At 35.6% G+C, this 26,869-nt stretch overlaps 1 protein-coding gene across 1 annotated transcript in view; it reads right to left on the bottom strand.

Annotated features, from left to right (window-relative positions):
• LOC102809437 (proto-oncogene tyrosine-protein kinase ROS-like) overlaps window positions 1–26,535 on the bottom strand; it is a 107,468-nt gene extending 80,933 nt beyond the window's left edge. Inside the window, exons 1-15 of the mRNA XM_085505360.1 lie at window positions 26,521–26,535; window positions 26,359–26,419; window positions 26,052–26,215; window positions 25,621–25,759; window positions 24,988–25,287; window positions 18,961–19,086; window positions 18,477–18,655; window positions 18,035–18,129; window positions 17,032–17,585; window positions 16,738–16,938; window positions 12,586–12,693; window positions 9,635–9,810; window positions 6,626–6,924; window positions 3,348–3,401; window positions 3,054–3,214 (exon numbers count right to left, since the gene is read on the bottom strand). Of these exons, the coding sequence (XP_085361486.1) occupies window positions 3,054–3,214; window positions 3,348–3,401; window positions 6,626–6,924; window positions 9,635–9,810; window positions 12,586–12,693; window positions 16,738–16,938; window positions 17,032–17,585; window positions 18,035–18,129; window positions 18,477–18,655; window positions 18,961–19,086; window positions 24,988–25,287; window positions 25,621–25,759; window positions 26,052–26,215; window positions 26,359–26,419; window positions 26,521–26,535 (2,632 nt within the window). The remainder of the gene's footprint in view (window positions 1–3,053; window positions 3,215–3,347; window positions 3,402–6,625; window positions 6,925–9,634; window positions 9,811–12,585; window positions 12,694–16,737; window positions 16,939–17,031; window positions 17,586–18,034; window positions 18,130–18,476; window positions 18,656–18,960; window positions 19,087–24,987; window positions 25,288–25,620; window positions 25,760–26,051; window positions 26,216–26,358; window positions 26,420–26,520) is intronic.
• Between the last annotated feature and the right edge of the window lie 334 nt (window positions 26,536–26,869).

Raw genomic sequence — 26,869 nt, 5'->3', positions numbered from 1 at the left:
TAATATTGAGTGCCACAATGAAACATACCAGGTACTGGGTGTAGTGTGGATGGAATAATATTGAGTGCTACAATGCAACTTACCAGGTATTGGGTGTAGTGTGGATGGAATAATATTGAGTGCCACAATGCAACTTACCAGGTACTGGGTGTAGTGTGGGTGAAATAATATTGAGTGCCACAATGCAACTCACCAGGTACTGGGTGTAGTGTGGGTGGAATAATATTGAGTGCCACAATGCAACTTACCAGGTACTGGGTGTAGTGTGGGTGAAATAATATTGAGTGCCACAATGCAACTTACCAGGTACTGGGTATAGTGTGGATGGAATAATATTGAGTGCCACAATGCAACTTACCAGGTATTGGGTGTAGTGTGGATGGAATAATATTGAGTGCCACAATGCAACTTACCAGGTACTGGGTGTAGTGTGGATGGAATAATATTGAGTGCTACAATGAAACTTACCAGGTACTGGTTGTAGTGTGGGTGGAATAATATTGATTGCCACAATGCAACTTACCAGGTACTGGGCGTAGTGTGGATGGAATAATATTGAGTGCCACAATGCAACTTACCAGGTATTGGGTGTAGTGTGGATGGAATAATATTGATTGCCACAATGCAACTTACCAGGTACTGGTTGTAGTGTGGGTGGAATAATATTGAGTGCCACAATGAAACATACCAGATACTGGGTGTAGTGTGGGTGGAATAATATTGAGTGCCACAATGAAACATACTAGGTACTGGGTGTAGTGTGGGTGAAATAATATTGAGTGCCACAATGAAACATACCAGGTACTGGGTGTAGTGTGGATGGAATAATATTGAGTGCTACAATGCAACTTACCAGGTATTGGGTGTAGTGTGGATGGAATAATATTGAGTGCCACAATGCAACTTACCAGGTACTGGGTGTAGTGTGGGTGAAATAATATTGAGTGCCACAATGCAACTTACCAGGCATTGGGTATAGTGTGGATGGAATAATATTGAGTGCCACAATGCAACTTACCAGGTACTGGGTGTAGTGTGGGTGGAATAATATTGAGTGCCACAATGCAACTTACCAGGTACTGGGTGTAGTGTGGGTGAAATAATATTGAGTGCCACAATGCAACTTACCAGGTACTGGGTATAGTGTGGATGGAATAATATTGAGTGCCACAATGCAACTTACCAGGTACTGGGTGTCGTGTGGGTGAAATAATATTGAGTGCCACAATGCAACTTACCAGGTACTGGGTATAGTGTGGATGGAATAATATTGAGTGCCACAATGCAACTTACCAGGTACTGGGTGTAGTGTGGGTGGAATAATATTGAGTGCCACAATGCAACTTACCAGGTACTGGGTGTAGTGTGGGTGAAATAATATTGAGTGCCACAATGCAACTTACCAGGTACTGGGTATAGTGTGGATGGAATAATATTGAGTGCCACAATGCAACTTACCAGGTATTGGGTGTAGTGTGGATGGAATAATATTGAGTGCCACAATGCAACTTACCAGGTACTGGGTGTAGTGTGGATGGAATAATATTGAGTGCTACAATGAAACTTACCAGGTACTGGTTGTAGTGTGGGTGGAATAATATTGATTGCCACAATGCAACTTACCAGGTACTGGGCGTAGTGTGGATGGAATAATATTGAGTGCCACAATGCAACTTACCAGGTATTGGGTGTAGTGTGGATGGAATAATATTGATTGCCACAATGCAACTTACCAGATACTGGTTGTAGTGTGGGTGGAATAATATTCAGTGCCACAATGAAACATACCAGATACTGGGTGTAGTGTGGGTGGAATAATATTGAGTGCCACAATGAAACTTACCAGGTACTGGTTGTAGTGTAGATTGAATAATATTGAGTGCCACAATGCAACTTACCAGGTACTGGGTGTAGTGTGGGTGGAATAATATTGAGTGCCACAATGCAACTTACCAGGTATTGGGTGTAGTGTGGATGGAATAATATTGAGTGCCACAATGCAACTTACCAGGTACTGGTTGTAGTGTGGGTGGAATAATATTGAGTGCCACAATGAAACATACCAGATACTGGGTGTAGTGTGGGTGGAATAATATTGAGTGCCACAATGAAACTTACCAGGTACTGGTTGTAGTGTGGGTGGAATAATATTGAGTGCCACAATGCAACTTACCAGGTACTGGTTGTAGTGTGGGTGGAATAATATTGAGTGCCACAATGAAACTTACCAGGTACTGGTTGTAGTGTGGGTGGAATAATATTGAGTGCCACAATGCAACTTACCAGGTACTGGTTGTAGTGTGGGTGGAATAATATTGATTGCCACAATGCAACTTACCAGGTACTGGTTGTAGTGTGGGTGGAATAATATTGAGTGCCACAATGAAACATACCAGATACTGGGTGTAGTGTGGGTGGAATAATATTGAGTGCCACAATGAAACTTACCAGGTATTTGGTGTAGTGTGGGTGGAATAATATTGAGTGCCACAATGCAACTTACCAGGTACTGGTTGTAGTGTGGGTGGAATAATATTGATTGCCACAATGCAACTTACCAGGTACTGGTTGTAGTGTGGGTGGAATAATATTGAGTGCCACAATGAAACATACCAGATACTGGGTGTAGTGTGGGTGGAATAATATTGAGTGCCACAATGAAACTTACCAGGTATTTGGTGTAGTGTGGGTGGAATAATATTGAGTGCTACAATGCTGCTTACCTAGTACTGAGTGTGGTGTGGGTGGAATAATATTGAGTGCCACAATGAAACTTACCAGGTATTTGGTGTAGTGTGGGTGGAATAATATTGAGTGCCACAATGCTGCTTACCTAGTACTGAGTGTAGTGTGGGTGGAATAATATTGAGTGCCACAATGCAACTTACCAGGTACTGAGTGTAGTGTGGGTGGAATAATATTGAGTGCCACAATGAAACTTACCAGGTATTGGGTGTAGTGTAGATTGAATAATATTGAGTGCCACAATGAAACTTACCAGGTACTGGGGGTAGTGTAGGTGGAATAATATTGATTGCCACAATGAAACTTACCAGGTACTGGGTGTAGTGTAGATTGAATAATACCAAGAGCAAAGACTTCATTGCTAAATGGCATGACTGCAATGTCATCACTGGACAATGTACTGATAACAACATGATGATATTCATTTAACCAGAACAGTCTGTTGCTATAGTAATGCAAAGCAGGTGTCCTAGGAAACAGAACATTACATTAAAAGCTTTTATTTTAAAATGAAAATATCCATGAAAATTTAATTTTGATTTTATTTTTCTCTCTCAGTTTTATTTTTATAACTTTTATAGTTCAAATCAAATTTTACTTACATTGTAGATGAATTCACCAGAAATAATTTCTTTACTGTTGCAACTAGATGAACACTGTATAAAAACAAAACAAATTGAGATGTAGAAAAGTATTTAATATTGTGTTTGAAGGAATAACACACATGTGGTACATTATTGTATTGTATATTACAGTGTGGTACATTATTGTACAGCATATTACAGTGTGGTACATTATTGTATTGTATATTACAGTGTGGTACATTATTGTATTGTATATTACAGTGTGGTACATTATTGTACAGCATATTACAGTGTGGTACATTATTGTATTGTATATTACAGTATGGTACATTATTGTAAGGTACAGTACTCATTTCGCCCAACTTCCCGCCCGCCTCGATTTCGATCACTTTTTTTTAGCTCGATTTGTTCAATTCGACCGGACAATTTCAGTTTATTTTTCCGACCACGCAAATCTGAACGTATCCGCTTGCGTGCGCGTTCGCTAAAACACTCGCTCACCTGACAACGCAACCGCCCGCATTTACAGTTCATTACCTATTGTTTCATGTACAAGTGTATCATTTTTGTTTTTATGACGTTAAAAGAAGAATAAATACAATCAGAAATTTATAGAACGACCGTTGAAAAAATACGGTGGGTCAACCTGCCATATAAAATTGGTAATATTACATACGGGTAGTAATAATGTCCATCATAAATAAGATCGAAAAAAACATGTGAAATCAAATACGGCACTGACACAGACACAACTAATATGAAATAAAACCATCTATTTTTGGTGGAGAGCGAAAAATGTCTACTGTAGAGTATGGTGTAGGGTGACGGTTGCCATGCACGCATGGTTTGGGTTTAACACGAGTCAAGTTGTAGCCGACATCAATGGAGATCGCGCTTTTTAACGAGGCGGCTGGCAAGCGGACTAACATGTTACGTAAACTTGTTGAATTACAATTATGGTTTTTATTTTTGCGCCCAATGTCTCGTTATAAAATACAGGATTCAAATTTTGCAGGGTATTCTGTTTTGCGAACTCTGGGCGAAATTCTTCCATGAGCTGTACGTAGTTCACTTACAGCCGAAACAAAGTCAGCTTGAACATTAAGTTGTGAGACGCGACAAAACAAACGCTGCCAGTGATAGATTTCATGAATAAAAGAACAAAATAAACGCAATCAAAGGCGCCGACCACATGCGTTGGAAATAAATAGAACACGCTGCGACGAGAATCGCACCTGCATCTCGATGACGTCTCCGGTCATGGGCAGGGTTTGCCGCGTCTTGGAAAAATTGAAAGTTAAAAAGTAATCAGTGTCGGGGAACCATTGACAATGTTTGCGTGAAAAATACCACGCGAAAGCTCTTTTTTTTTTTTTTTTTGGCGTATCTTTAGGAATACCCTGTTACAAACACTATGGTTCCTGAATCTCGATTAATTCATAAATATGAATCGGTAATGGTCAATTTCCTGCAATCCTTCAAGATAGCCTTGAGTGGAGATTAAATTTGCCTCCGAAAATCTTTCTAACGATGACCTGGAAGATTGCCATGATTGAGTGCCACAATTTTTAAGATTTATTCAGTATAATAATACAAATGTTCACCCCAACAGAAGTGGACATACAGTTTTAGCGACCCGAAGAGCTCATTGTCAACCGAGGCAAAGCACTACGATAAAGACTTTCCGTTCCCAATAAATAATAATAAAAAAAAGACATCCCGTTCCCGACATTTTTGGGAGAAAAACCCTGAAAAAGAAACTGATAATTTAGAAATTTATATTAAGAATAAATCATAACGAAATGTATTCCCTATGTACCTATGTACCATAAATTATTTTCATAATTACTGATTACACATGAATATTACAGAAAAAAATAATTTGCCTTTTGTATTTGATAATGATTTGAATTTATCCACTTTTATAGTGATCAATATTGCGTTCCAGTTGAGTTACTAGTGATTACAAGCCTGATTTATATTTCTCTTGCGGTGTTTTTCGTCAATGTATTAAATATAAGTGCTTTGGGAAATAGCATAATTATATTGCGTGAGTGAAAGAGTCTGCATGGTGAGACTGTGTCACAACACGTTTTATGTATTTCCAACGCGCATGGTCGGCGCCTCTGATTGCGTTTATTTTGTATTTTTATATTTTCGAAATGTATCACTGGCTACATTTGTTTTGTGTTTTCCTCAACAATTAACTGTTCCGTGATCTCTTTCATTTTTTGTCCGAGTGCTGCCAATCCAATAATTCGTCGCCACATGTACTCAGACAAGCGATTAATCGTCACAGTCATTATACTAGTAGTTTAAGTCCAATTGATTAGTAGAAATTCAGCTATGCAATGATTATATGTGCAGTTTTGTTTTGCGCACCCAGACACGAGCAAAAGTTAACCCGATAGATTTTCAGCATAGCATTCATATTAATTATGCAAATTAAGTAAGGGTCATAGTGTGAGTTGCGTTCGCAAATAACTAAGTGTCAAATTATTTTGAGCACCGTTCGGAATAAATTTAGTCAAAATCACACACAGAAACACACACACAACACACAAATACTAGTACTCAATACATATCACGATTGATTTACCAGTTATATAGCTGCTTGAACTACGCACACAAGGATGTAAATATGTAAATACAGGTCACAGTTCGACTTGCGTAGCAAACGTTACAATGTGTCAAGTAATTTGAAGGCGTCTTTGTCCCCCTTCCCAATACAGAGAAGCAATACACGTTGTATTTTGAATCGTCATTAAAACCTAAATTTATTACGAATAAAAACATAAGTTTAAACATACAATGTACGATCATTGTTACTCCAGCGGTCGGATGGCAAGCAGACGATGTTTCTGAAGCCAGCCATAGCAGGAGCGAGCGAGCGAGCGTACAAAAGCGAGCAAGCGGAAAAAAAGTTGTCGGTTTTCGGTCGGAAAGCAGTGAGTGGTCGGAAATTAAGCGATAAAAGCGTGAGGTTGGGCGGAATGAGTACTGTATATTACAGTATGGTATATTACAGTATGGTACATTATTGCATGGCATATTACAGTATGGTACATTATTGTATTGTGTATTATAGTATGGCATATTACAGTGTGGTACATTATTGTATGGCATATTACAGTGTGGTACATTATTGTATGGCATATTATTGTATGGTATATTACAGTAACTTATTTCAAGGAAGATTACTCCAGCCAGCCTGTCAATCCAATTACTCAGAATATCCTCTTACCAAAACTACTATACACAAAGTGTGAAGAATTATCATGGTAACACTGTCTTACCTGCGATGTGCTAAATCTGACTGATACAACTGCAGCCCAAGAGATGTATGAACAAACCAATATAGTTTGTCATCATCAAAGTTGAGTGTTAATCCAATTATAGTTTCCCCACTGAAGTCAGGTGATGTTTGATACGTAAAATGATTGTCTCCATTCAGCCTTGAACACTCTACTGTTTTCAATGTAGTCCAGTACAAATATGCATGCATAGAATCTATTGCTAGGTCTGTGGCAGACGATGTCATCACATGCTCTGTATCAAACAGGGTTCCATCTTCAAAAACTAAAGATCGATATATCTGTACAAAGAAAAAAAAACGATTGTACCTCATGACATATAAAATGTTTCATATACCGGGTATAAACAGTATGTACCAATTTTGAACAATTACGAAGTGCATATGAATACAAGATGTATGATGTATTAGCAAAATTTGAATGTGATTGGTTCAGTCATGTCTAAGATACAGATGAAGATTGGGTACACCTTGACTGGTAGTGTGGGTATATATTGTACCCAATGGACTAAGTAAAACTGTGACTGGTAGTGTGGGTATACCTTATACCCAATGGGATCAGTAACACTGTAACAGGTAGTGTGGGTATACCTTGTACCAAATGGGCTCAGTAACACTGTATCTAGTAGTGTGGGTATACCTTGTACCTAATGGGCTCAGTAATACTGTGACTGGCAGTGTGGTTATACCTTGTGACCAATGGGCTCAGTAACACTGTGACTGGTAGTGTGGGTATACCTTGTACCCAATGGGCTCAGTAACACTATGACTGGTAGTGTGAGTTTACCTTGTACCCAATGGGCTCAGTAATACTGTGACTGGCAGTGTGGTTATACCTTGTAACCAATGGGCTCAGGAACACTGTGACTGGTAGTGTGGGTATACCTTGTACCCAATGGGATCAGTAACACTGTAACTGGTAGTGTGGGTATACCTTGTACCAAATGGGCTCAGTAACACTGTAACTAGTAGTGTGGGTATACCTTGTACCCAATGGGCTCATTAATACTGTGACTGGTAGTGTGGGTATACCTTGTACCCAATGGGCTCAGTAATACTGTGACTGGCAGTGTGGTTATACCTTGTACCCAATGGGATCAGTAACACTGTGACTGGTAGTGTGGGTTTACCTTGTACCCAATGGGCTCAGTAATACTGTGACTGGTAGTGTGGGTATACCTTGTACCTGATGGGATCAGTAACAATGTGACTGGTAGTGTGGGTTTACCTTGTACCCAATGGGCTCAGTAATACTATGACTGGTAGTGTGGGTATACCTTGTACCCAATGGGATCAGTAACAGTGTGACTGGTAGTGAGGGTATACCTTGTACCCAATGGCAGTGTTCTCCACGTGGGGTTTTAGCAGGGTGCTGCTCCTGCATAGGAAGTCGTGCGCCCTGCATAGGTAGTCGTGCGCCCTGCATCGGTCAACAAGCGCCCTGCATTGACATTTCCCGCCACCAATCAAATACATTGTATTGTTAGTTGAGTATTCAGTGTTCTCCACGAGGGGTTTAAGAGGGGCGAAGCGCCTCTCTTTAATTTATTTGCGTCCCTCTTCAATTTGTAGCGCCCTATAATTATCTGCAGCACCCTCCTTTGTTTTCAGTGACAGGCTGTTTCACAGTCCCGGAAGATGTCCCGACGACGTTATTGAGAGACAGGCAATAAAACAAAGAACTAAGAGATAGATAGTGGCATAGGTGACAACTAGGACAATGGATTGGATGTCTGGGGAAAAACTGGCTGAATAAATAAACAAAAAACAATGAATGGATGCGTGAAGTGATTGTGCATTGCGTTAATCACGCAATGGGATAGTCAAAACAAGTTTTTTCATCATTCCTGAATTAGCTGAGATACATAAGAACAGGAGAACCAGCAACAATTTATTGGTCTAATTGCTTGTTACTTGCCTTTTATTGGCGAAAAGTAAAAAAGAATCATTAAATAAATCACCAAAACAAAACGTCCGGTAAACCATGGAGCTAAAAAAAGATCCATGGGTAAACACTGAAACAACATGGATGTCACGGTATCTGATTTGACCTTTGTCTTCAGTACCCACAATGCAATCAACATAATAATTAATTTATTTACAGTCATCGGATTTGATTTTTTCTTTTTCTTTTAAATGGTAATTTTGTTATGTGAAAATATTTTTTTTATTATTACTTGGGGTTTTCAGCTATTACAATATCTCAGTGCATTTATAAAACCTATGAAAATGGAAATATTTGAAAGAAATTTAAAAGAAATAAATGAAAGGGTAGAATTTCACAACTTGTTCCATTACACTTTTACAGAGAATAAAATCGATATTCTTCATTTGTCAAAGTTTATATTTTTTTTTACATCAAGTGGTTTAACTTATTCATCAAAATAATTCAAGAACATTAATATAGTACTTGTACACAGTATTTAATTGATGTAAATATAAAAGTGCTAAGAATTTCTTTTGAAATGTTTGATTAGTATGCTAATTATATGCAAATTAAATATGCTAATTATATACAAATTAGCGCGCCTCTTTAAATTTTATTTGTGGAGAACACTGAATGGGCTCAGTAATACTGTGACTGGTAGTGTGGGTATACCTTGTACCCAATGGGCTCAGTAATACGGTGACTGGTAGTGTGGGTATACCTTGTACCCAATGGGCTCAGTAATACGGTGACTAGTAGTGTGGGTATACCTTGTACCCAATGGGCTCAGTAATACTGTGACTGGTTATTTGCATAAAATGATTGTTACACTATAATAGCTCAGCTGTTTAATATGCATAATTTAATAGGATCAGTCTTTTACAAGATAACACAAATATTCACTAAAAGGAGTTATGAACAAATCTGACTTAGGTCCACCAAAAAAGCAATCATGCTAGCTGTTTTGAATATGAAGTTTAGAAATCTTTAATGATGATGGTTGATGGTTTCTAAGAAGAAGTGAAAATGTAAATGATGATGATGACAATATGTAGAGTTACTCACCACACTATGTTTGTGGTTGACCCAATATAACATACCAGAGAACCAATCAACTGCAATGGCTTTAACTGTATCTAATTCAACCTTAGTTAAGCTATCATTTAAACATGATTTGTTCATATAATAAACAGAACCATCAGAAGTAGACCAGTAAATACTATCTTCAAACCAATCAATGTCTGCAAATAAACACATATGGATATGTAGTCAACTGTGATTGTATCTACATGTCCATGGCTGGATGTGCTGAGACTGACATTGTGAATGAAACTCATTTGAGGACATTAGGGATTCAGCAGATTCTATGTCCATAAACAAAATGTTTGAAAACTTTTTTTTGAAGGATAACATGGAAGTCTTTGCAAAAACTATTTAAGAAATGTATATGAGGAGACAAAATTCATGTCAATATCAATTTTCTTTTCTTTCTTTATTTGATGTCTACTTGCCTATATAAATATTGTTTAGTACAAAGCTATAATAATGACTCATAAGACTAATATTTAGCTGGAACTATTTTTCCGTCCAGAAACCGACCGCTTTTTTTTCGCTCGCTTTTGTAGTACTACTAAATACTAGTAACTCAACTCGAACGCAATATTGATCACTGTAAAATTTAATAAATTCGAACCGTCATAAAATTCAAAATTCGAATGATCTCGTTGAATGTCAATCAAAACTAAACTCGATGTTTAGAAAGACAAAAACAACAGCATATTAGAGTGTAAAAAAAGTTAGCGCAAAGAACGAGAAGTGCATGTGGGAAAGTGATGAGTGAACTCGAGGAAAATTATGCTGTGAGAACAGGCCATATACCCAGCGGAGTACTCGCTAAAATGTGCCATTTCAAAGGGCACCCTTACAAATAATGTCTGTGATTGTGTGAACATGATAACGTGCAAACATGGAACAGAGCTCGTGGTCTACCAAGGAAACTTAGCGATGGCGCAGTTAGATGTATACAGCTGTTGAAAACAGTATCTCCTTCGATCTCATATAAGCAGGTTCACGTGGATTTTCAACTATTACCAACAACACTATGATAATAAAGACTTTCCGTTTTCATCATTGTGAAATTCTTTTGTTTTTATGTAGAAAATATACAGTATTTTTAACAAGTAAAATCATATTTATTAAAGTTATTGTTCATACATGAGTTGTCGAACACACTACATAGTTTGTAATTTCACTCAGCTCCTTTCAGTCACAATTCAAGACAAATAAAAGGCACAAATATAGATAATATAGCAAATTATTTTTTTCTGTAATATTCGTGTGTAATCAGTAATTATGAAAATAATTTATGAGTACATATGTAATACATTTGGTTATGAATTATTCTTAATATAAATTTCTAAATTATCTTTTCCCCCAAACAGACTAAAGAATTTCATAATGTCGGGAACAGGAAGTCTTTTTTTTTTTTTTTATTGGGAAAGGAAAGTCTTTATCGTAGTGCTTCGCCTCGATTGACAATGAGCTCTTTGAGTCACTAAAACTATATGTCCACTTCTGTTGGGGTGAACATTTGTATTATTATACCGAATGAATCTTAAAACAGAAATTGTGGCACTCAATCATGACAATCTCCCAGGTCATCGTTAGAAAGATTTTCGGAGGCAAATTTAATCTTGAAGGATTGCAGGAAATTGACCATTACCGATTCATATTTATGAATTAATCGAGATTCAGGAACCATAGTGTTTGTAACAGGGTATTCCTAAAGATACGCCAAAAAAAAATGAACTTTCGCATGTGATTTTTCATGCAAACATTGTCAATGGTTCCCTGACACTGATTCATTTTTGACTTTCAATTCTTCCAAGACGCGGCAAACCCTGCCCATGACCGGAGTCGTCGTCGAGATGCAGGTGCGATTCCTCTTCGCAACGCGTTCTATTTATTTCCGCCTTTGATTGCGTTTATTATGGCAGCATTTGTTTTGTCGTATCTCACAACTTAATGTCCAAACTGACTTTGTTTTGGCTGTAAGTGAACTACGTACAGCTCATGGAAGTATTTCGCCCAGAGTTCGTAAAACGGAATACCCTGCAAAATTTTAATCCTTTATTTTATAACGAGACATTGGGCGCAAAAATGAAAACCATAATTGTAATTCAACAAGTTTACGTAACATGTTAGTCCGCTTGCCAGCCGCCTAGTTAAAAAACGTGATCTCCATTGATGTTGGCTTCGACAACTTCGGACAAGTAAGCTGGGCGCTGGCCGACATTACATTTGCAAGTATTGTATTTGTTTGATAAATTGTACAGTAAGGTCATTCTATAACAATCGATTGGTCCTTTTTTTCCACAGTCTTACTATTCCTGCAGATATTCTTCAATTGTTATAGGCGCCATGGATTTACATAACTACAACTTGACCCATGTTAAACCCAAACCATGCGTGCATGGCAACCGTCACCCTAAACACGGTTACGCGACGAATACCGTACTCTACAGTAGACATTTTTCGCTTTCCACCAAAAATAGATGGTTTTATTTCATATTAGTTGTGTCTGTGTCAGTGCCGTATTTGATTTCACATGTTTTTTTCGAGCTTGTTTATGGTGGACATTATTACTAATTTTATATGGCAGTGTGATTCACCGTATTTTTTCAACAGTCGTTCTATAAATTTCTGATTGTATTTATTCTTCTTTTAATGTCATAAAAACAAAAATGATATACTTGTACATGAAACAATAGGTAATGAATGAACTGTAAATGCGGGCGGTTGCACTTTCAGGCGATCGAGCGCGTACGCGAGTGGATACTTCCGGATTTGCGTGGTCAAAAAAAAGCGGAAATTGTCTGGTCGAATTGAACAAAGCAAGCAAAAAAAAAGCGAGCAAATTTCTGGAAGCGGGCGGGAGGTTGGGCGAAATGAGTACTGTATTACCAACCTATGTGTACACTGTAGAGGTTGATGGTCACACTTGCACCATAACTTACCTGCAATATCCCGGTTTACACTGTAAACCTCTTCTTTCTGTTCACCATTGAGGGATGATACTGATAGTGAACTCTGTGTTGCTATGACGATATAAGGTGAGAGTTCAGCTAAACAGTGAAAAATCAAAAATAAAGATAAATCCAGTCAGACAGAATAGAATACAAAAAAGCAGCCTCTCTTTGCAATGCACATTTCAATTAGATAATTGAAGATATCCTCCCGAAATGAACAAATCTGAGAGAGGTACACCTGTAGTGCTTATATGTATAATATCAAAGCAATAACATTTAATTTTTAACAAGAAGTCAAAATATCACTTTTTACCAAAAATGACAAATATTCACCAAAATTAGATTTTTAAAGATATCATCACAAAATGAACAAATCTAAGAGAGGTCTACTCAAGGTACAAATACACATATACATATAAGTAATCAGACTTCTGATAGTAATCAGAAGAAGTAGAACAAGACATGACATGTCATGTCATAGCCCCCGCTCAGAAAAAAATTTAAAAACTTATATTGAACTGGGTTTGTGTCAGAGTGAATTAATTCATTATGAGCTGTATTAAAATTCTGTTATTAATTGTTCAGAATTGTTGTGTTACAATTTTAGGGGGGTGGGGTAAAAATTTATTCATTTGGCTTTTCCGAGACAATTTATAACTTGTTAAACATATAATTCAATGTGCACTTGTAAACAATTATTACCAGTCCCTGTACCAACTTTGAACAAAACTGGATGACACATATCTGAGAAAAAACTGGTAACAACTAGAACTAGAAATTAGAAAAAGCTTGTTTTTTTTTAGATTTTTGAGGCAAAAAATGGCCTCCAAGTCATAAATATTTATCCAAACCGTAAAAATGTTTTCAATCTAACAGGTCATGAATGACACTGCCTTCACTTGTTGTCATTTGAAAGTTGCAACATATAATTTGTTCAGTTTTTGGCATGGACATAAATTGGCAAACATGATTTCTATGGCATTTTCAAGTCTATAGCACTCTCCATTCTGGTCTCAGCAAGAACACCAGAGAGCAACAAACAAGTACAACAGGTAAAATGACATGCAAGTATGCAAATCAGATCTGCAAATATGTTGAAGAGTCAGTGTTGTGTCTGTTTGGATAAACTTCCTTGTACAACTGTATTCTTAATACAAGAACACTGTCAATCACAGAACTGTTCCAGTGAAAAACTTCTGATATTTTAGACAGTAACAGGGCAAAGATACCGTTTGTCATACAAGTACTAGCACCAGATGAGGAACTGAGAAACTGCAATGATCCTTGGTGTACATTACCTGCGCCAACAACTTTACTTCCCATGTACTTCATGTACAGATCTACATGTAGTTTGTGGCCCTGAATTAGTTTCAATATCTCTAAATAAGGACAAGAGTACTTCTCATATGACAATGATACAAATAAAGTGCAAGAATCCAGAAAAATATTATCAAGTTTTTATTATCATACATTAATATTAACAAATCGTGTGAAATTGAACTTTTATGTACAGAGAAACACATATTTATGCTTTGGTTGACAGCACTTCTCAAAGAAAAAAAAAAGACGACCTGCAAAACAATTGTCAGACATGCAGCAAATAGTATGCTTTTGTAATAAATGCAGTTCCAGTGGCTTTGCTTTCTGAGAAAAAAATTCTTGCTCTGCACCTGAAAAAAACAAAAAAACATTTAGTCAAAAGTAAGCAGAGGTTGTAGCATATGTGCTTGCATTAGCTGTTTTAATTAAAAAAGATATCTGTGTACCGTCTTTTCAGTACGAAAAAATATTACTTAATTTATTCATACCAGCCAGAAAGAAATTGCAGTTTACACTGAGCAATTAGGAATATACATGGACAACAATTGATGCATGTCTAGCAATATACTGTTTGAAAGGCTGCAAGATGTAATGAAATAGCAAACAATCACTACTCGAGTCGGACTGGCTGGGAAACTGCACAATACATACAAAAATGTATGCAAATGATATATGAGCAGCTCCACCAAATTTAAAAATATTCTTTCCATAGTTATGACTCTAATGTGAATGTGATTTTCCACTCCTTAGCAATAGTAGTTAGAGTATTGTATTGTACTGTATCGTACAAGTTTATTGTGATTCTATATGTGTTTGTAATATTATTTAGCTTTATTAAGCATTCTGTTTAGTTGGTTAACTTTACTGTATCTTAATGTAGTTTATTTTATTTTTATACGACCATAGAACAACTCACTGTAGTTTGTTTTAATGTTGAATAAAAATTAAAATCAGTCACTGTATAGTGGTGACGTATTGCGCGAAATTGTTGATAGAACAATACTTTTCTCGATTTGCGTGCCATCGCGCGTCGTTTAAAAAATGCATGGAATGGTCAGCAGTATCGATCAAGTTCGTCTAGTGTGACATTCGTGGCTGGCGAAAAGCAAGATGCCGTATAATCATTTAAAAAGGCGTCAAGGAGGAGTGAAAGGCCCTAATTTGGTTCTACAATAGGTGTCATGAAATGTTGGAAAATTACAGCCAATCAAAAAAAACTGTTCACATGACAACAAATAATCACGGTACGGTAGCTTTAATACTTGTTTTCGAAGTGTTGTAATTGTTGATTAGTACTCAGTAGTGAGTATATTAACGTACAAAATATAAATTCGTTGAATTGTTATGAAATGTAAGTAAAATTCAACTTAGTTTTATCGTAAGCAAATGTTTTCGGTTACATGTTAACGCCCGAGGCGATACGATATCCGCCATGTTATCCTTCGCACAAGGCATGTTTATTGACCAGATATGTCAAGTCGCTAATCAACCAATCAAAATGCTGGATGGTGCCCATGTGCTCAAATTACTATAAAGCATTTAAATATGACAGTTCAGCGACCTCATGGTGATAGCAACACGGAAGACAAGATTTACCGATGTTTCAGTGCGATCTTTTGGCTTTGTTTTTCATGGAGAAAAAGGCATGATTTTTTTTTAATCGGGCCGATTTAGAAAAATAAATAAACGTACCGTCCCAAATAAGAATGTACCAGGTGGAATTTTTCTGGGAAAAAAATAAACGTACCGGTACGTTTATTTGGGACATTTAGCATTGTGGGCAAGCTCTCCTGAGTAGCAACATATTTTTAACTTCGCCTATGGCGTGATCAGTGGATTACGTAAATAAACCAACACTTTCAATGAGTACATGCCAACCCAACTAAACTTGTTTATGGCAGTTTATGAACAGCGAGGACGCATCTCATAGAACAATAGCTGTGGAAATCATAAACAAATGTAAATGTTGCGGAAATCAATCATGGCGATAATTATTTTGAGCGAGGCAGAGTCTGGCAAGCGTCTCAGAGCAGCATTGCGCCGACACCACCACGACGTTTGAATCCCGGTGAGAGCACGGCAAACCTCTTAAATCACGAGGTAAACTTTCAATTTACACAATACATAATCAGTTCCTACAACAATAATAGAAAGGCAGTTTTTCTGGCGAAGCTCTCGCCAGGTTAGCAAAAGTTTCTCACGATCACCAAACCCGAGACACAAACGATAATACAAAGTGTATAAATACCATAACAAGCACAGTTTCTTACCTTTGAAATTGACGAGACACAATTTTTTCCATATAAGCGTTGCGCAAATAAAGATATAATTCCGGGATACAATATCCTCACACAAAAACGACTGTGATTTCCAAGGGACGAGAATTGCGTATGCGTCATCAAAACTCGGATCAAACTCGGGTAAGTTCGGGAAAAGTCGAATTATCCAGCAGTTTTGAAGGAAAAATGTTAAAAATCAAAGAAAAACACAGTGAAACTTTGAAGAATCAAAAAAATAACTTGATGTGCATAATAGCACCATCAATTCCTGTCTCTGTACCAACTCTGAACTGAATTGGATCACACATGTGTGAGAAAAAGCTGGTAACATGAAAATGTGCACACACGGATGCACAGACACGACCCAAATTAATACCCCCCGCCCGGATCACAGATCCGGCGGGGGCTAAAAAGTAAAACGCTAGCCTCCAAGACCAGTTGGATTCGTATATGATAAGCTCAACTCAACAAAGTCAACATTTCAAACTACCAGCTTTCAATTGATTGCTAATTACTACCTACTATCACTTCATTAACCTACCAGCTTTTAAGGTTTGTCCAGTGAACTCTTTAGACCAAGGTCCATATCCACCAGGAGAATATGCCCGCACTTTAACAGTATAGGTAGTACTGGGAGAAAGGTCATCAACTGTATGAACTGTTGTATCAGTATCAATTACAGAGGTGTTATGGGATGTCATTATGTGAATTTCATACAACCATTGTTGCCATGCACCTCTACCTATAATAAACATGAAAACCATCAGTGATTGTGGTCTATAAAAGTATGTATCAATCAGTATTATAATGAGCTAGAAGGTTGAGACATACTTACCAACAAAGTCTAATTTCATAGGTACATGACATGTAATGGTTGCAGTGAACTCAGTAAACAAGACTTGTAGTTGAGATGGTGATGTAAGTGGTACTGGATGTGGCTGAGCAGAACTATGTCTAACATCCAAGTCATTATACACAGCATCATTACACATGTACACAGCATCCCGGGGTTCAAATACAAACCTACATGTAATAGGTGAGTGAAAATAGATGTCACCTGTATATTCTTCAGTGTAGATTTCAGATCTTTTGAGCACAGCCCATGTTAAACGATCATTGTAATACACAACACTGGTGATCCCATTAAGTTCAGAATGGACAATATCTGCATGAAATGACTGTATGTCTTCTCCATCCAAAAAAGTAGATATAAAATTTGTATTGGATGTGTTAGAGTAGAACAAAGTAAATGTAGAAACATCTGCAGTGATTGTAGATATACCATCTGCAGCTACAATAAGATCAGGAGTGGTGTCAGGTGTTGTAATATCCATTAGATCCATACGATAGATACCATGGCCATCACCAGCTTGTGTCCAATAAAGATACCTATAGATTAACATATCAGGTGAATTAAATTACTGACTTACAAACTCTAGGTAATTATGTTATAAGCAGATATTCCATTATTTGGCAATGACATAGGACCCCTTAATACATGTTGATTCTTTCTGAGGTTTTTTCAGACTGTCAGATAACAAGATGATTTGCAACTTTGCAAAACACTTTGCTTTTTGTTCAACCTAGACTTGATGGTGCTGTCACATCGACACAGTTTTTGGATCACAAAGCACGCTATCAATCAAACAGTGGTGACAAGTCTAGAACAAAGCAAAAGCTAAGTGCAAGCCATCTTGCTTAACTGACTTTCCAAATAATTCTCAACTGTTGTAAATCAGTCCATGAATGACCAATATGCTGATGAATAAGTTCTTTGAATGAACAAGACTAAACTTCATGATATCCAGTCAATACATAACACAGTGTAAAATGCTTACCCATTATGTGGATCAACAAGAAGATCACTTGGGATAGAAGTTAAATTTATGGGAAGGATTTCAACATTCTCACCAAATAAATCACATCTTAAAATCTGGAAATAAAGCAATATTTCTAATCATGTTATGAGCATATTTTACAATAATTTTTTTATGTCTCAAGTTACTTAAAATCAAATGTGAAAACAAATTTCAATGACTCTTTAACAGATATATGTAGTGTCTTCCAGGAAAAATATTATTAGTAGTAATTATTGAAACATTCAAAGTATATTTTGAGATATGTTATTTTAAAACAATTTGAGAATTGATACTATTCTGGCAATACTGCTAATTCATGATATATGCCCCTATTTGCTGGGATTTCATTAATATCACTTTTCTTGAGAGACTGAAGGTAGATACACATACTATGATGAACAAAGTCATTAAAGTCACATACTTGATAGCTTTCAACAAAGTACAGTAAATTGTTGAGCCAATCAACAGATAATGAGGTGATATTATCAGATCCAGTATAAATGATGAAGTTAGTTTCATTCGTCATGGATACATGTACATATATGTTACCATCATTATCAGAGACATAATACAGATCTTTCCAATAATGCACAGATATTGCTGAAAAATAAAATACTATTATTATTAATAAAATTTGCCTAATGAGCTATTAATATCAGATAGCTTCTCTGTTAATTGAAAAGTGAGTGGCATGATGGTTTACCAAAACATTTCCTTAGATATGAATACACATCCAGTATGCACTAAAATAAAACCAATATTGTAATCATATTCAAATAATTGTTTGTTTTTAATCAATCCAGAGCTGTGACACAGTGATAACATCACTATTTAATATGAAAGTGACAATTAATGTACTAATAGACTTGATAGCAATCCAGACACTGATTTGAAATCTACTGTACCTTGAATAATCCCATCAGGAATGTTGACAACTTGTTTGATAGGTATAGGGAATTCTGATAACTGTTCATATAGTGCTGAGTATAAAATATCATCAGATGCTACAAGTAATGCAGCTTCATTTGTATCTGCAGAATAATTGCAGTATAATAATTGTAAATGACATAGTCCTTGTCAATAATGATGTGTATTTAACATACAATCTTATACACTAAATTTCACTGAGAAAATCTTTAAATATGCAACCTAATATAAATATGTTTTCAACTAAATCATATCAGGAAACAATTTTAAACACATTCAAGTATTATAATAGCTCATGATGATGTCCAACATAGCGTAACTATTACAACATTGAAAATTGAGAAGCTAGATTAAATAACTATGAATGGATGATACAAAATAACAAAGACCGATTTTTTCCTTTGTATGACAAAACTGAGTATAAAAGTTCTAAAACAATGCAATAATATATCTAAACATTAAAAAATGGAATATGGTCTTTGTCACAAAATACACTGTATGTCAAAAAGAGTCAGGAGAAACATAAACAAGCAGCCTGTCGGCTGAGATAGCTCTGCTGTCAGCAATGCACATGGCAATTAAAGAACAGAAGATATCATTAGAAAATGAACAATATGCATAGTATCAATGCAATGGGACTTGCGGTTTTCAACAAGAAGTCGAAAATATCACTTTTTACCAAAAATTACATAAATATTCACCAACATTAGAGAATTGAAGATATCATTATGAAATGAACAAATCTGAGAGAGGTCCACATGTAGTACCTATATATGTAATATCAAAGCAATTGGACTTGCGGTTTTTAACAAGAATTTGAAAATATCACGTTTTACCAAAAATTACAAAAATATTCACCAAAATTAGAGAATTAAAGACATCATTACAAAATGAACAAATCTAAGAGAGGTCCACATGTAGTACCTATATATGTAATATCAAAGCAATTGGACTTGCGGTTTTTAACAAGAAGTCGAAAATATCACTTTTTACCAAAAATGACAAAAATATTCACAAAAAATAAAAAAATGGAGATATGATCATGAAATGAACAAATCTGAGAGAGGTCTACCCAAGGTACATATACACCAAGTATCAAAACATTTAGGCTCGTAGTTTTCAAGAAGAAGTTGACAAAGTAAAACATTGAGACGGACGACAGACGACGAAAGGCGACGGACAATCACTCATATGATAAGCTCCGCTCGACAAAGTCAACAGAGGAGCTAAAAATAGGCCAATGGCTTCTTGCTCAACGGCTATTGTACAAAAGATTAGTGCTGTATATGCCACAACTTTTCGTTTAAATTTGTACTTTTAAATGAAATATCGCCAAACAACCACACAAAGTTGTCAATGGAATAATAAACACCAAAGCATTGGAAATAGTGGTTAGTTGAAATTCCATTTTTAACCAAAAATGACAGAAATATTTGCCAAAATTAGAAAATTAAAGATATGGCCATGGGATGAACAAATCTAGTAGATGTCAACACAAGGTACATACACACTAAGTATCAAAGCATTCAGGCTACTGGTTTTGAAGAAGTCGAAAATATAATTTTTGACCAAAAATGACCATTTTAAAATATTCGTAAAAATTAGGAAATTGAAAATTTCCTTACCAAATTAACAAAACTGATAGAGGACAACCCAAGGCACATTCACTATCAATATCAGCACTGTAGACCACTTAGTGTCATAGTAGTGTAAGCTACACACACAGTAAGGGTAGGATACAAGTAATATATCGGGGCAGTGGGCTAAATGCGGTCGTGGGGACTCGGGTTCGATAACAAAATACCCAGCTCAGTGTAAAGTTAGAATGTTGTATTAACACATAACAAACAGAAACACAATCGTAATGAACGCTACGTGGATACAGTAATACATAGTAATGTTACACGTAATGCAGTTATTTCTCAATAAAAGTCTCAATAAAAAGTAGAAAATACAATTACAAGTTCTGTAATGTGCTATCAAAATGTATTACAAGATACTACTCATTACGTGGTTACTATAATGACTAACAGGAATATCTATGCACAGTAATGTATAGTACCACTAACTGCTACAACCATATAGGCCAACACATCAGTACAGAGTACTGAAGAATTCAGGTTCATATCAACAGAAAATAGTTAAGTATTCAATAATAAAATAACGCTTGAGTTCAACTACTGAATACCAAAGACATCCAAAATACAGAATGTTTTAAACAAGCAAAGCAGGACAAAGTTCAAAATTATGGATGTAACACTACAAGTACCAACTATAACAACAATAGGATACCTCAGAAATAGTTTGGTTTAAGGTAGCGGGACTATTACATGTATTTGCATACTTGTTTTCATCTTCTAATTGTGACTAAATGACTACAAATAGACCCAGGAAAGTATATATTTTTGGAATCCCAGATTTCAAGCTTTTCAAAGGTGTGTTTGCCATGCCCGTATCTGCATTCTACGGTGCGTTACTCAATCAAAAGTGAAAAAATACTTCTTTTTTTGTAAAAAAAATAATTACGCATTTATGCTGGTGATAAGGAGGTTTTTTTTCACTTTTCTTAGTTGTTCAATAGTCTGGTAAATTGAATGTGTCTGGTCAGTTTTATTCAAGCAACGCGTTTTAAAAAGCAGTGTCCTGAATTTTAATTTCTGTTTTAGTCGCATTGCCCCCAACTCAAACCGCAACACATAAATAATCCATTAAATAGTTTGTCTGGACACATTCAAGTTCCTCTCATTGTAACCTTAGAGCTGTGAAAATTTGGTGTTAATCCGACGACAATAAGTATACAATATTTTTTGTTAAAGACCTTGTATTTTGAAAAACATAAACTCCTAGAAATCGTTGATGAAGTCACATCACACTCACAGATTTTCAAGCTTGTTTATCAGCACAAACGATTTGTTTTCACATCAAGGTCTGTTTTAACATGTTGTAGGGGCATTCAAATGTATAAGGCTATTGGAAACCAAAAAATAAAGGAATGGGATAGCTATAATTCGATAAAATCGGCAGATGAAAACACCAAAATCAATGATTTTTTTTCAGTGGCTGTGTGACCTTGTGTCTGACACATTCATATGCAAATGACTAATCTGTGTGTTTGGAAACACTCATTGTGTGTCAGATAGCTACTGATAACACATCCTAACATTGCTTTGTCTTGAGTTAATCTTTGAAACTTATAGGCACACAGATTAAACCTGTGTTGTTGATTTTGGAAAACACTACTGAAGCTGCCTTGCTTCCCTTCAGAAAATCTACATTTTAACCAACTTACATGACATTCTAGGTTACGTTGACTTTATCAGATAAAAGTTTATAGTGCATTTCATCAATTAATAAATAAATGTGAAAATAGTAATTTTCAACACAAATAATAGTCTCGCTACCTTAAAGCTGTGAAAATTTGGTGTTAATCCGACGACAATAAGTATACGTTATTTTTTGTTAAAGACCTTGTATTTTGAAAAACATAAACTCCTAGAAAACGTCCATGAAGTAACAGCAAAGATTTTCAAGCTTGTTTATCGGCACAATCAATTTGTTTTCCCATCAAGGTCTGTTTTAACATGTGTAGGGGGCACCCAAATGTGTAAGGCTATTGGAAACCAAAAAATAAAGGAATGGGATAGCTATAATTCGATAAAATGAAAACACCAAAATCAATGATTTTTTTCAGTGGCTGTGTGACCTTGTGTCTGATACATTCATATGCAAATGACTAATCTGTGAAATAAACAGGGGTGGAGACAAATCACTCAAATGTTTGGAAACACTCATTAAAACAAAATGGCCGCCAGACAGCCATTTTGATTCTGATCTGAAAAATACAAGCCATGCATGGCACAGTCCCTGTTAGTTATCAAATTTAAGATATATAGTAATATAGCTGGAATATAACCATGTCAGGAATATGTGGGAGGCTACCCTTATTTTGTTACCATGTTAAACGATGTGTGAAATATTGGTTAAAAATTACTAGCATGGATGAAAACAGATTACCCCAGAAAACTTACCGGATGCTACTTTCATTGGACGAAAAAGGACAAAGGTCATCGGCCACAGAAATTAAAGAATTGCTATTTAAATATGGATTTGGTTATGTCTGGTTTAATCAAGGGGTGGGGGACTCTGATATGTTCTTGTATAAATTTTGTGAACGGGTCAAAGATACTGGAATTACAGATTGGTATATAGACGTTTGTTCTGGCGAAAAAACGCAGTATTATAGGCAATACAAAACAAATTTTGGGATTGAAAACTATGTGTCATTGCCACAATAGCAAGATTAAGATGTGCGTGCCATCCCTTAGAAATAGAAAGAGGCAGACATAATAATATCCCTAGGGAGAGTCGTATTTGTCATTTGTGCCTGCAAGAAATTGATGATGAATATCATTTTTTACTAAAATGCACTGCATGGGACACAATCAGGAAAAAGTATCTTCCAAATGAGACACAACCCCCAAATTTGAATACTCTAGTACAACTATTAAGTTCCTCTAAAAGCCAAATCATTAACTCGTTAGCTCTATTTATTTATAAGTGTTTTTTAATCAAAGATCAAATGAGAATAACCTAATAAGCTTATATGTATATATATATATATATATATATATATATCCCCATCACATTATTATATAGTGCTTATATTATCTATTGACACACTCTTCATCTATATTTTCATACATATTTTACAATATTATACAATTAATAATAAAAATATATATATATATATATATATATATATATATATAACATGATGTATAACGAATGTATAAAATTTGAATCTAATCAGTCAAAGCATTTAAGAGATATGGCTCTAGAAGCCCAATCATTAAAACAAAATGGCCGCCAGTCAGCCATTTTTAATCAAATCTGAAAAATAAAATGACGTGCATCAGGAATCTGTAATGTCTAATGTATGTACCAAGTTTGAAAGAAATCCATCCATAAATGCCAGAAATGCTTGATATTTGAGGATTTTTTAGCACAAAAATGACTACCATTCGGCCATTTTGAATAGGATCGTCAAACCAATATATCTGTATATCTATGACATGATGTATAATGAATATTTAAAATTTGAATATAATCAGTCAAAACAAGTCGGAGATATGGCTCTAGAAGCCCATTCATTAAAACAAAATGGCTGCCAGACAGCCATTTTGAATCCGATCTGAAAAATAAATGATGTGCATCAGGAACCTGTAATGTCTAATATATGTACCAATTTTGAACTAAATCCATCTATAAATGACAGAAATGCTTGATATTTGATGATTTTTTAGCACAAAAATGGCCACCATTTGGCCATTTTGAATAGGATCATCAAACCAATATATCTGTCTATCTATGACATGATGTATAATGAATATTTAACATTTGAACATAATCAGTGAAAGCAAGTCAGAGATATGGCACGAGAACCACATTCATTAAAACATAACAGTCGCTAGTCGGCCATTTTGAATCTTATCTGAAAAACAAAATTCTTTGCATCAAGGTCCCATAATGTTTAATGTATATATCAAGTTTGAACAAAATCCATCTGTAAACAGCTGAGAAATGCTTGATTTTTAGGATTTTTTAGCACAAAAATGGCCGCCATTCAGCCATCTTGAATCAGATCGTTAAACAAAATGACGAGCATCAACGTCCTATAATGTCTAATGTATATACCAAGTTTGAACAAAATCCATCTGTAAACAGCCGAGAAATGCTCGATTTTGATGATTTTAGCACAAAAATGGCCGCCATTTGGCCATCTTGAATCAGATCATGAAACAAATTGACGTGCATATGTATAATATCATGTATGATGTACGTGTGAAGTTTGACGCATGCACGGACGCATGGACACACGCACACACAGACACACAGAGGTCAAAACATAAGTCCCCGTTTTCGAACTGCGTCCAAACGGGAACTGAAAAATAAATATTGTGACACATTATGATTATACAAAACTTGTCAGATATATAATTACTTACCATTTGGTGGTGACATAGTTGTCATGTTAATAAGAGTTATTGGACCTTGTCCATCAGCATTCCCTGCAGATAAGTGAATCTCATATAAAGTTTGTGACTTGAGTGAAGTAAAAGTATATGTCAGTAGATTTGGTGATATATCTTTGATAAATTGCGTATGTTGTTCAGCTAAGACGTCTATGATTGACACTCGATAGTGAATAAGAGGACCATTAGTGAAGTCTAATTCCTTCCATGATACATATATTGTACTATGACTAGGGCTTGTTAATTCAATCACACTCGGAGATTGTGAAGGCACTGAAATGCAACATGGAAAATAAAGTCATTGTCCCAGTTGGTATTTGACTGAATTGAAGATGCACAAAAACAGTATTGTAACAAAAAACAAATTGGTATGCATATGGGGACCATTATGTCTTGTTTTACAGAAAAAACACTTGATCTGCATGCCTTGCCTGATGTTGAAGACATTTCATATCACAATCATGATATTATAATAATGATAATAATTACTTTTTGTTGTACATGACTCTCCATTACTGTCATAAAATAATCAAACCCTGCAAAAACAATGTTGAAGACACAATCTGGCAGCCTTTTCTAAATGTATGGAGATATACCACTACTTACCTCCAGAGGGCAGTGTTGTGATTGGAAAACTTGCTGGTGATGGAAATGTATGTTTGACAGTAACAACCCATACAACACGGAATAGATAAGTCATATATGGATGAAGATCTGATATAATGATTGATGTCTCATTTAACGGCTATAAATAAGATATATATGAATATAATAAGACACGGTTATAAAGCAGAATATAAATCTTCCAAACCAACTAAGCACATTGCAAGAGCCAACTCAACAGTCTGAACTTTGACAAATAATCCCACTCCCTAAGGTTATTTGTCATTGACATTGACACCTTTAATTCTGCATTATAAAGTTATCTGTTTTGCTCTGACAGATTAGGGCCACAATACCAAAATAATTATTATTAATTAATTATTAGTTATTAATTAAGTATATGCTTATATAACTGTTGCCATGGCAATGCTTACCTTAGGCATTTGATAATATGTCCAGAGACTAGCAATGTCTTGGTATTTCCACTGTATCAGATATGTGATTCTATCATTATTTGCTGAATCCCATTTTAGCTGTAAACTTGTATTAGAGAGTGAATCTGCAACCAACCATGGTGATGTTGGATCCTGTATACTATCTGTAGATAAGCAAACATAATGATGTCTCATATGAATAATCACATTAGATGTTACAAGCAGATTAAGGCACACATGAGTACACTCACTATTAACAGATTGACAGATTGACAGTGATGAACTCATGGGATGTATGTCAACTTACCTATAATATGTTCAGCATAAAGATTGACTGCATAATTACATCCATATGTACAGTAATTAACCTGAAACACAAGATTAAACCATTAAATCACAAACACAATAATATTTCTGTATTTGAACACCCCATGCAACTATTGTCAGCTGCACTGTGTATAAACCCAACAACACCAGCCGACATTGTCAAATAGTGAAAAAAAAATTACAAATTAACTATTCGTTTACTGGAGTTGAAAAATAACTATTTCTAAATATATATAACTTACTTTAAAGGCAGAATCAAATTGTCCTGTGTTATTCTGAAAAAAAGATCAAGCTATGGTATTTATTTTGAATACATAAAGATGTAAAGAAAAACATGGTATAGTTTGTTGAATACCATCAATACCGTGGACACATTGATGTCAAAAGGTTCACAACTGTTCAAACTTCTTAGAAACTATTTGCCCCACATTCTAATAATGCGTGTATTTTATAAGGTCATACATTCTATTATTGTTGTCTTGAATACATCA

The sequence above is a fragment of the Saccoglossus kowalevskii genome, chromosome 11, assembly GCF_978046115.1.
Source record: "Saccoglossus kowalevskii chromosome 11, keSacKowa6.1, whole genome shotgun sequence".
NCBI classification, from domain to species: Eukaryota; Metazoa; Hemichordata; class Enteropneusta; family Harrimaniidae; genus Saccoglossus; species Saccoglossus kowalevskii.
This window is presented reverse-complemented; position numbering and strand designations above follow the sequence as displayed.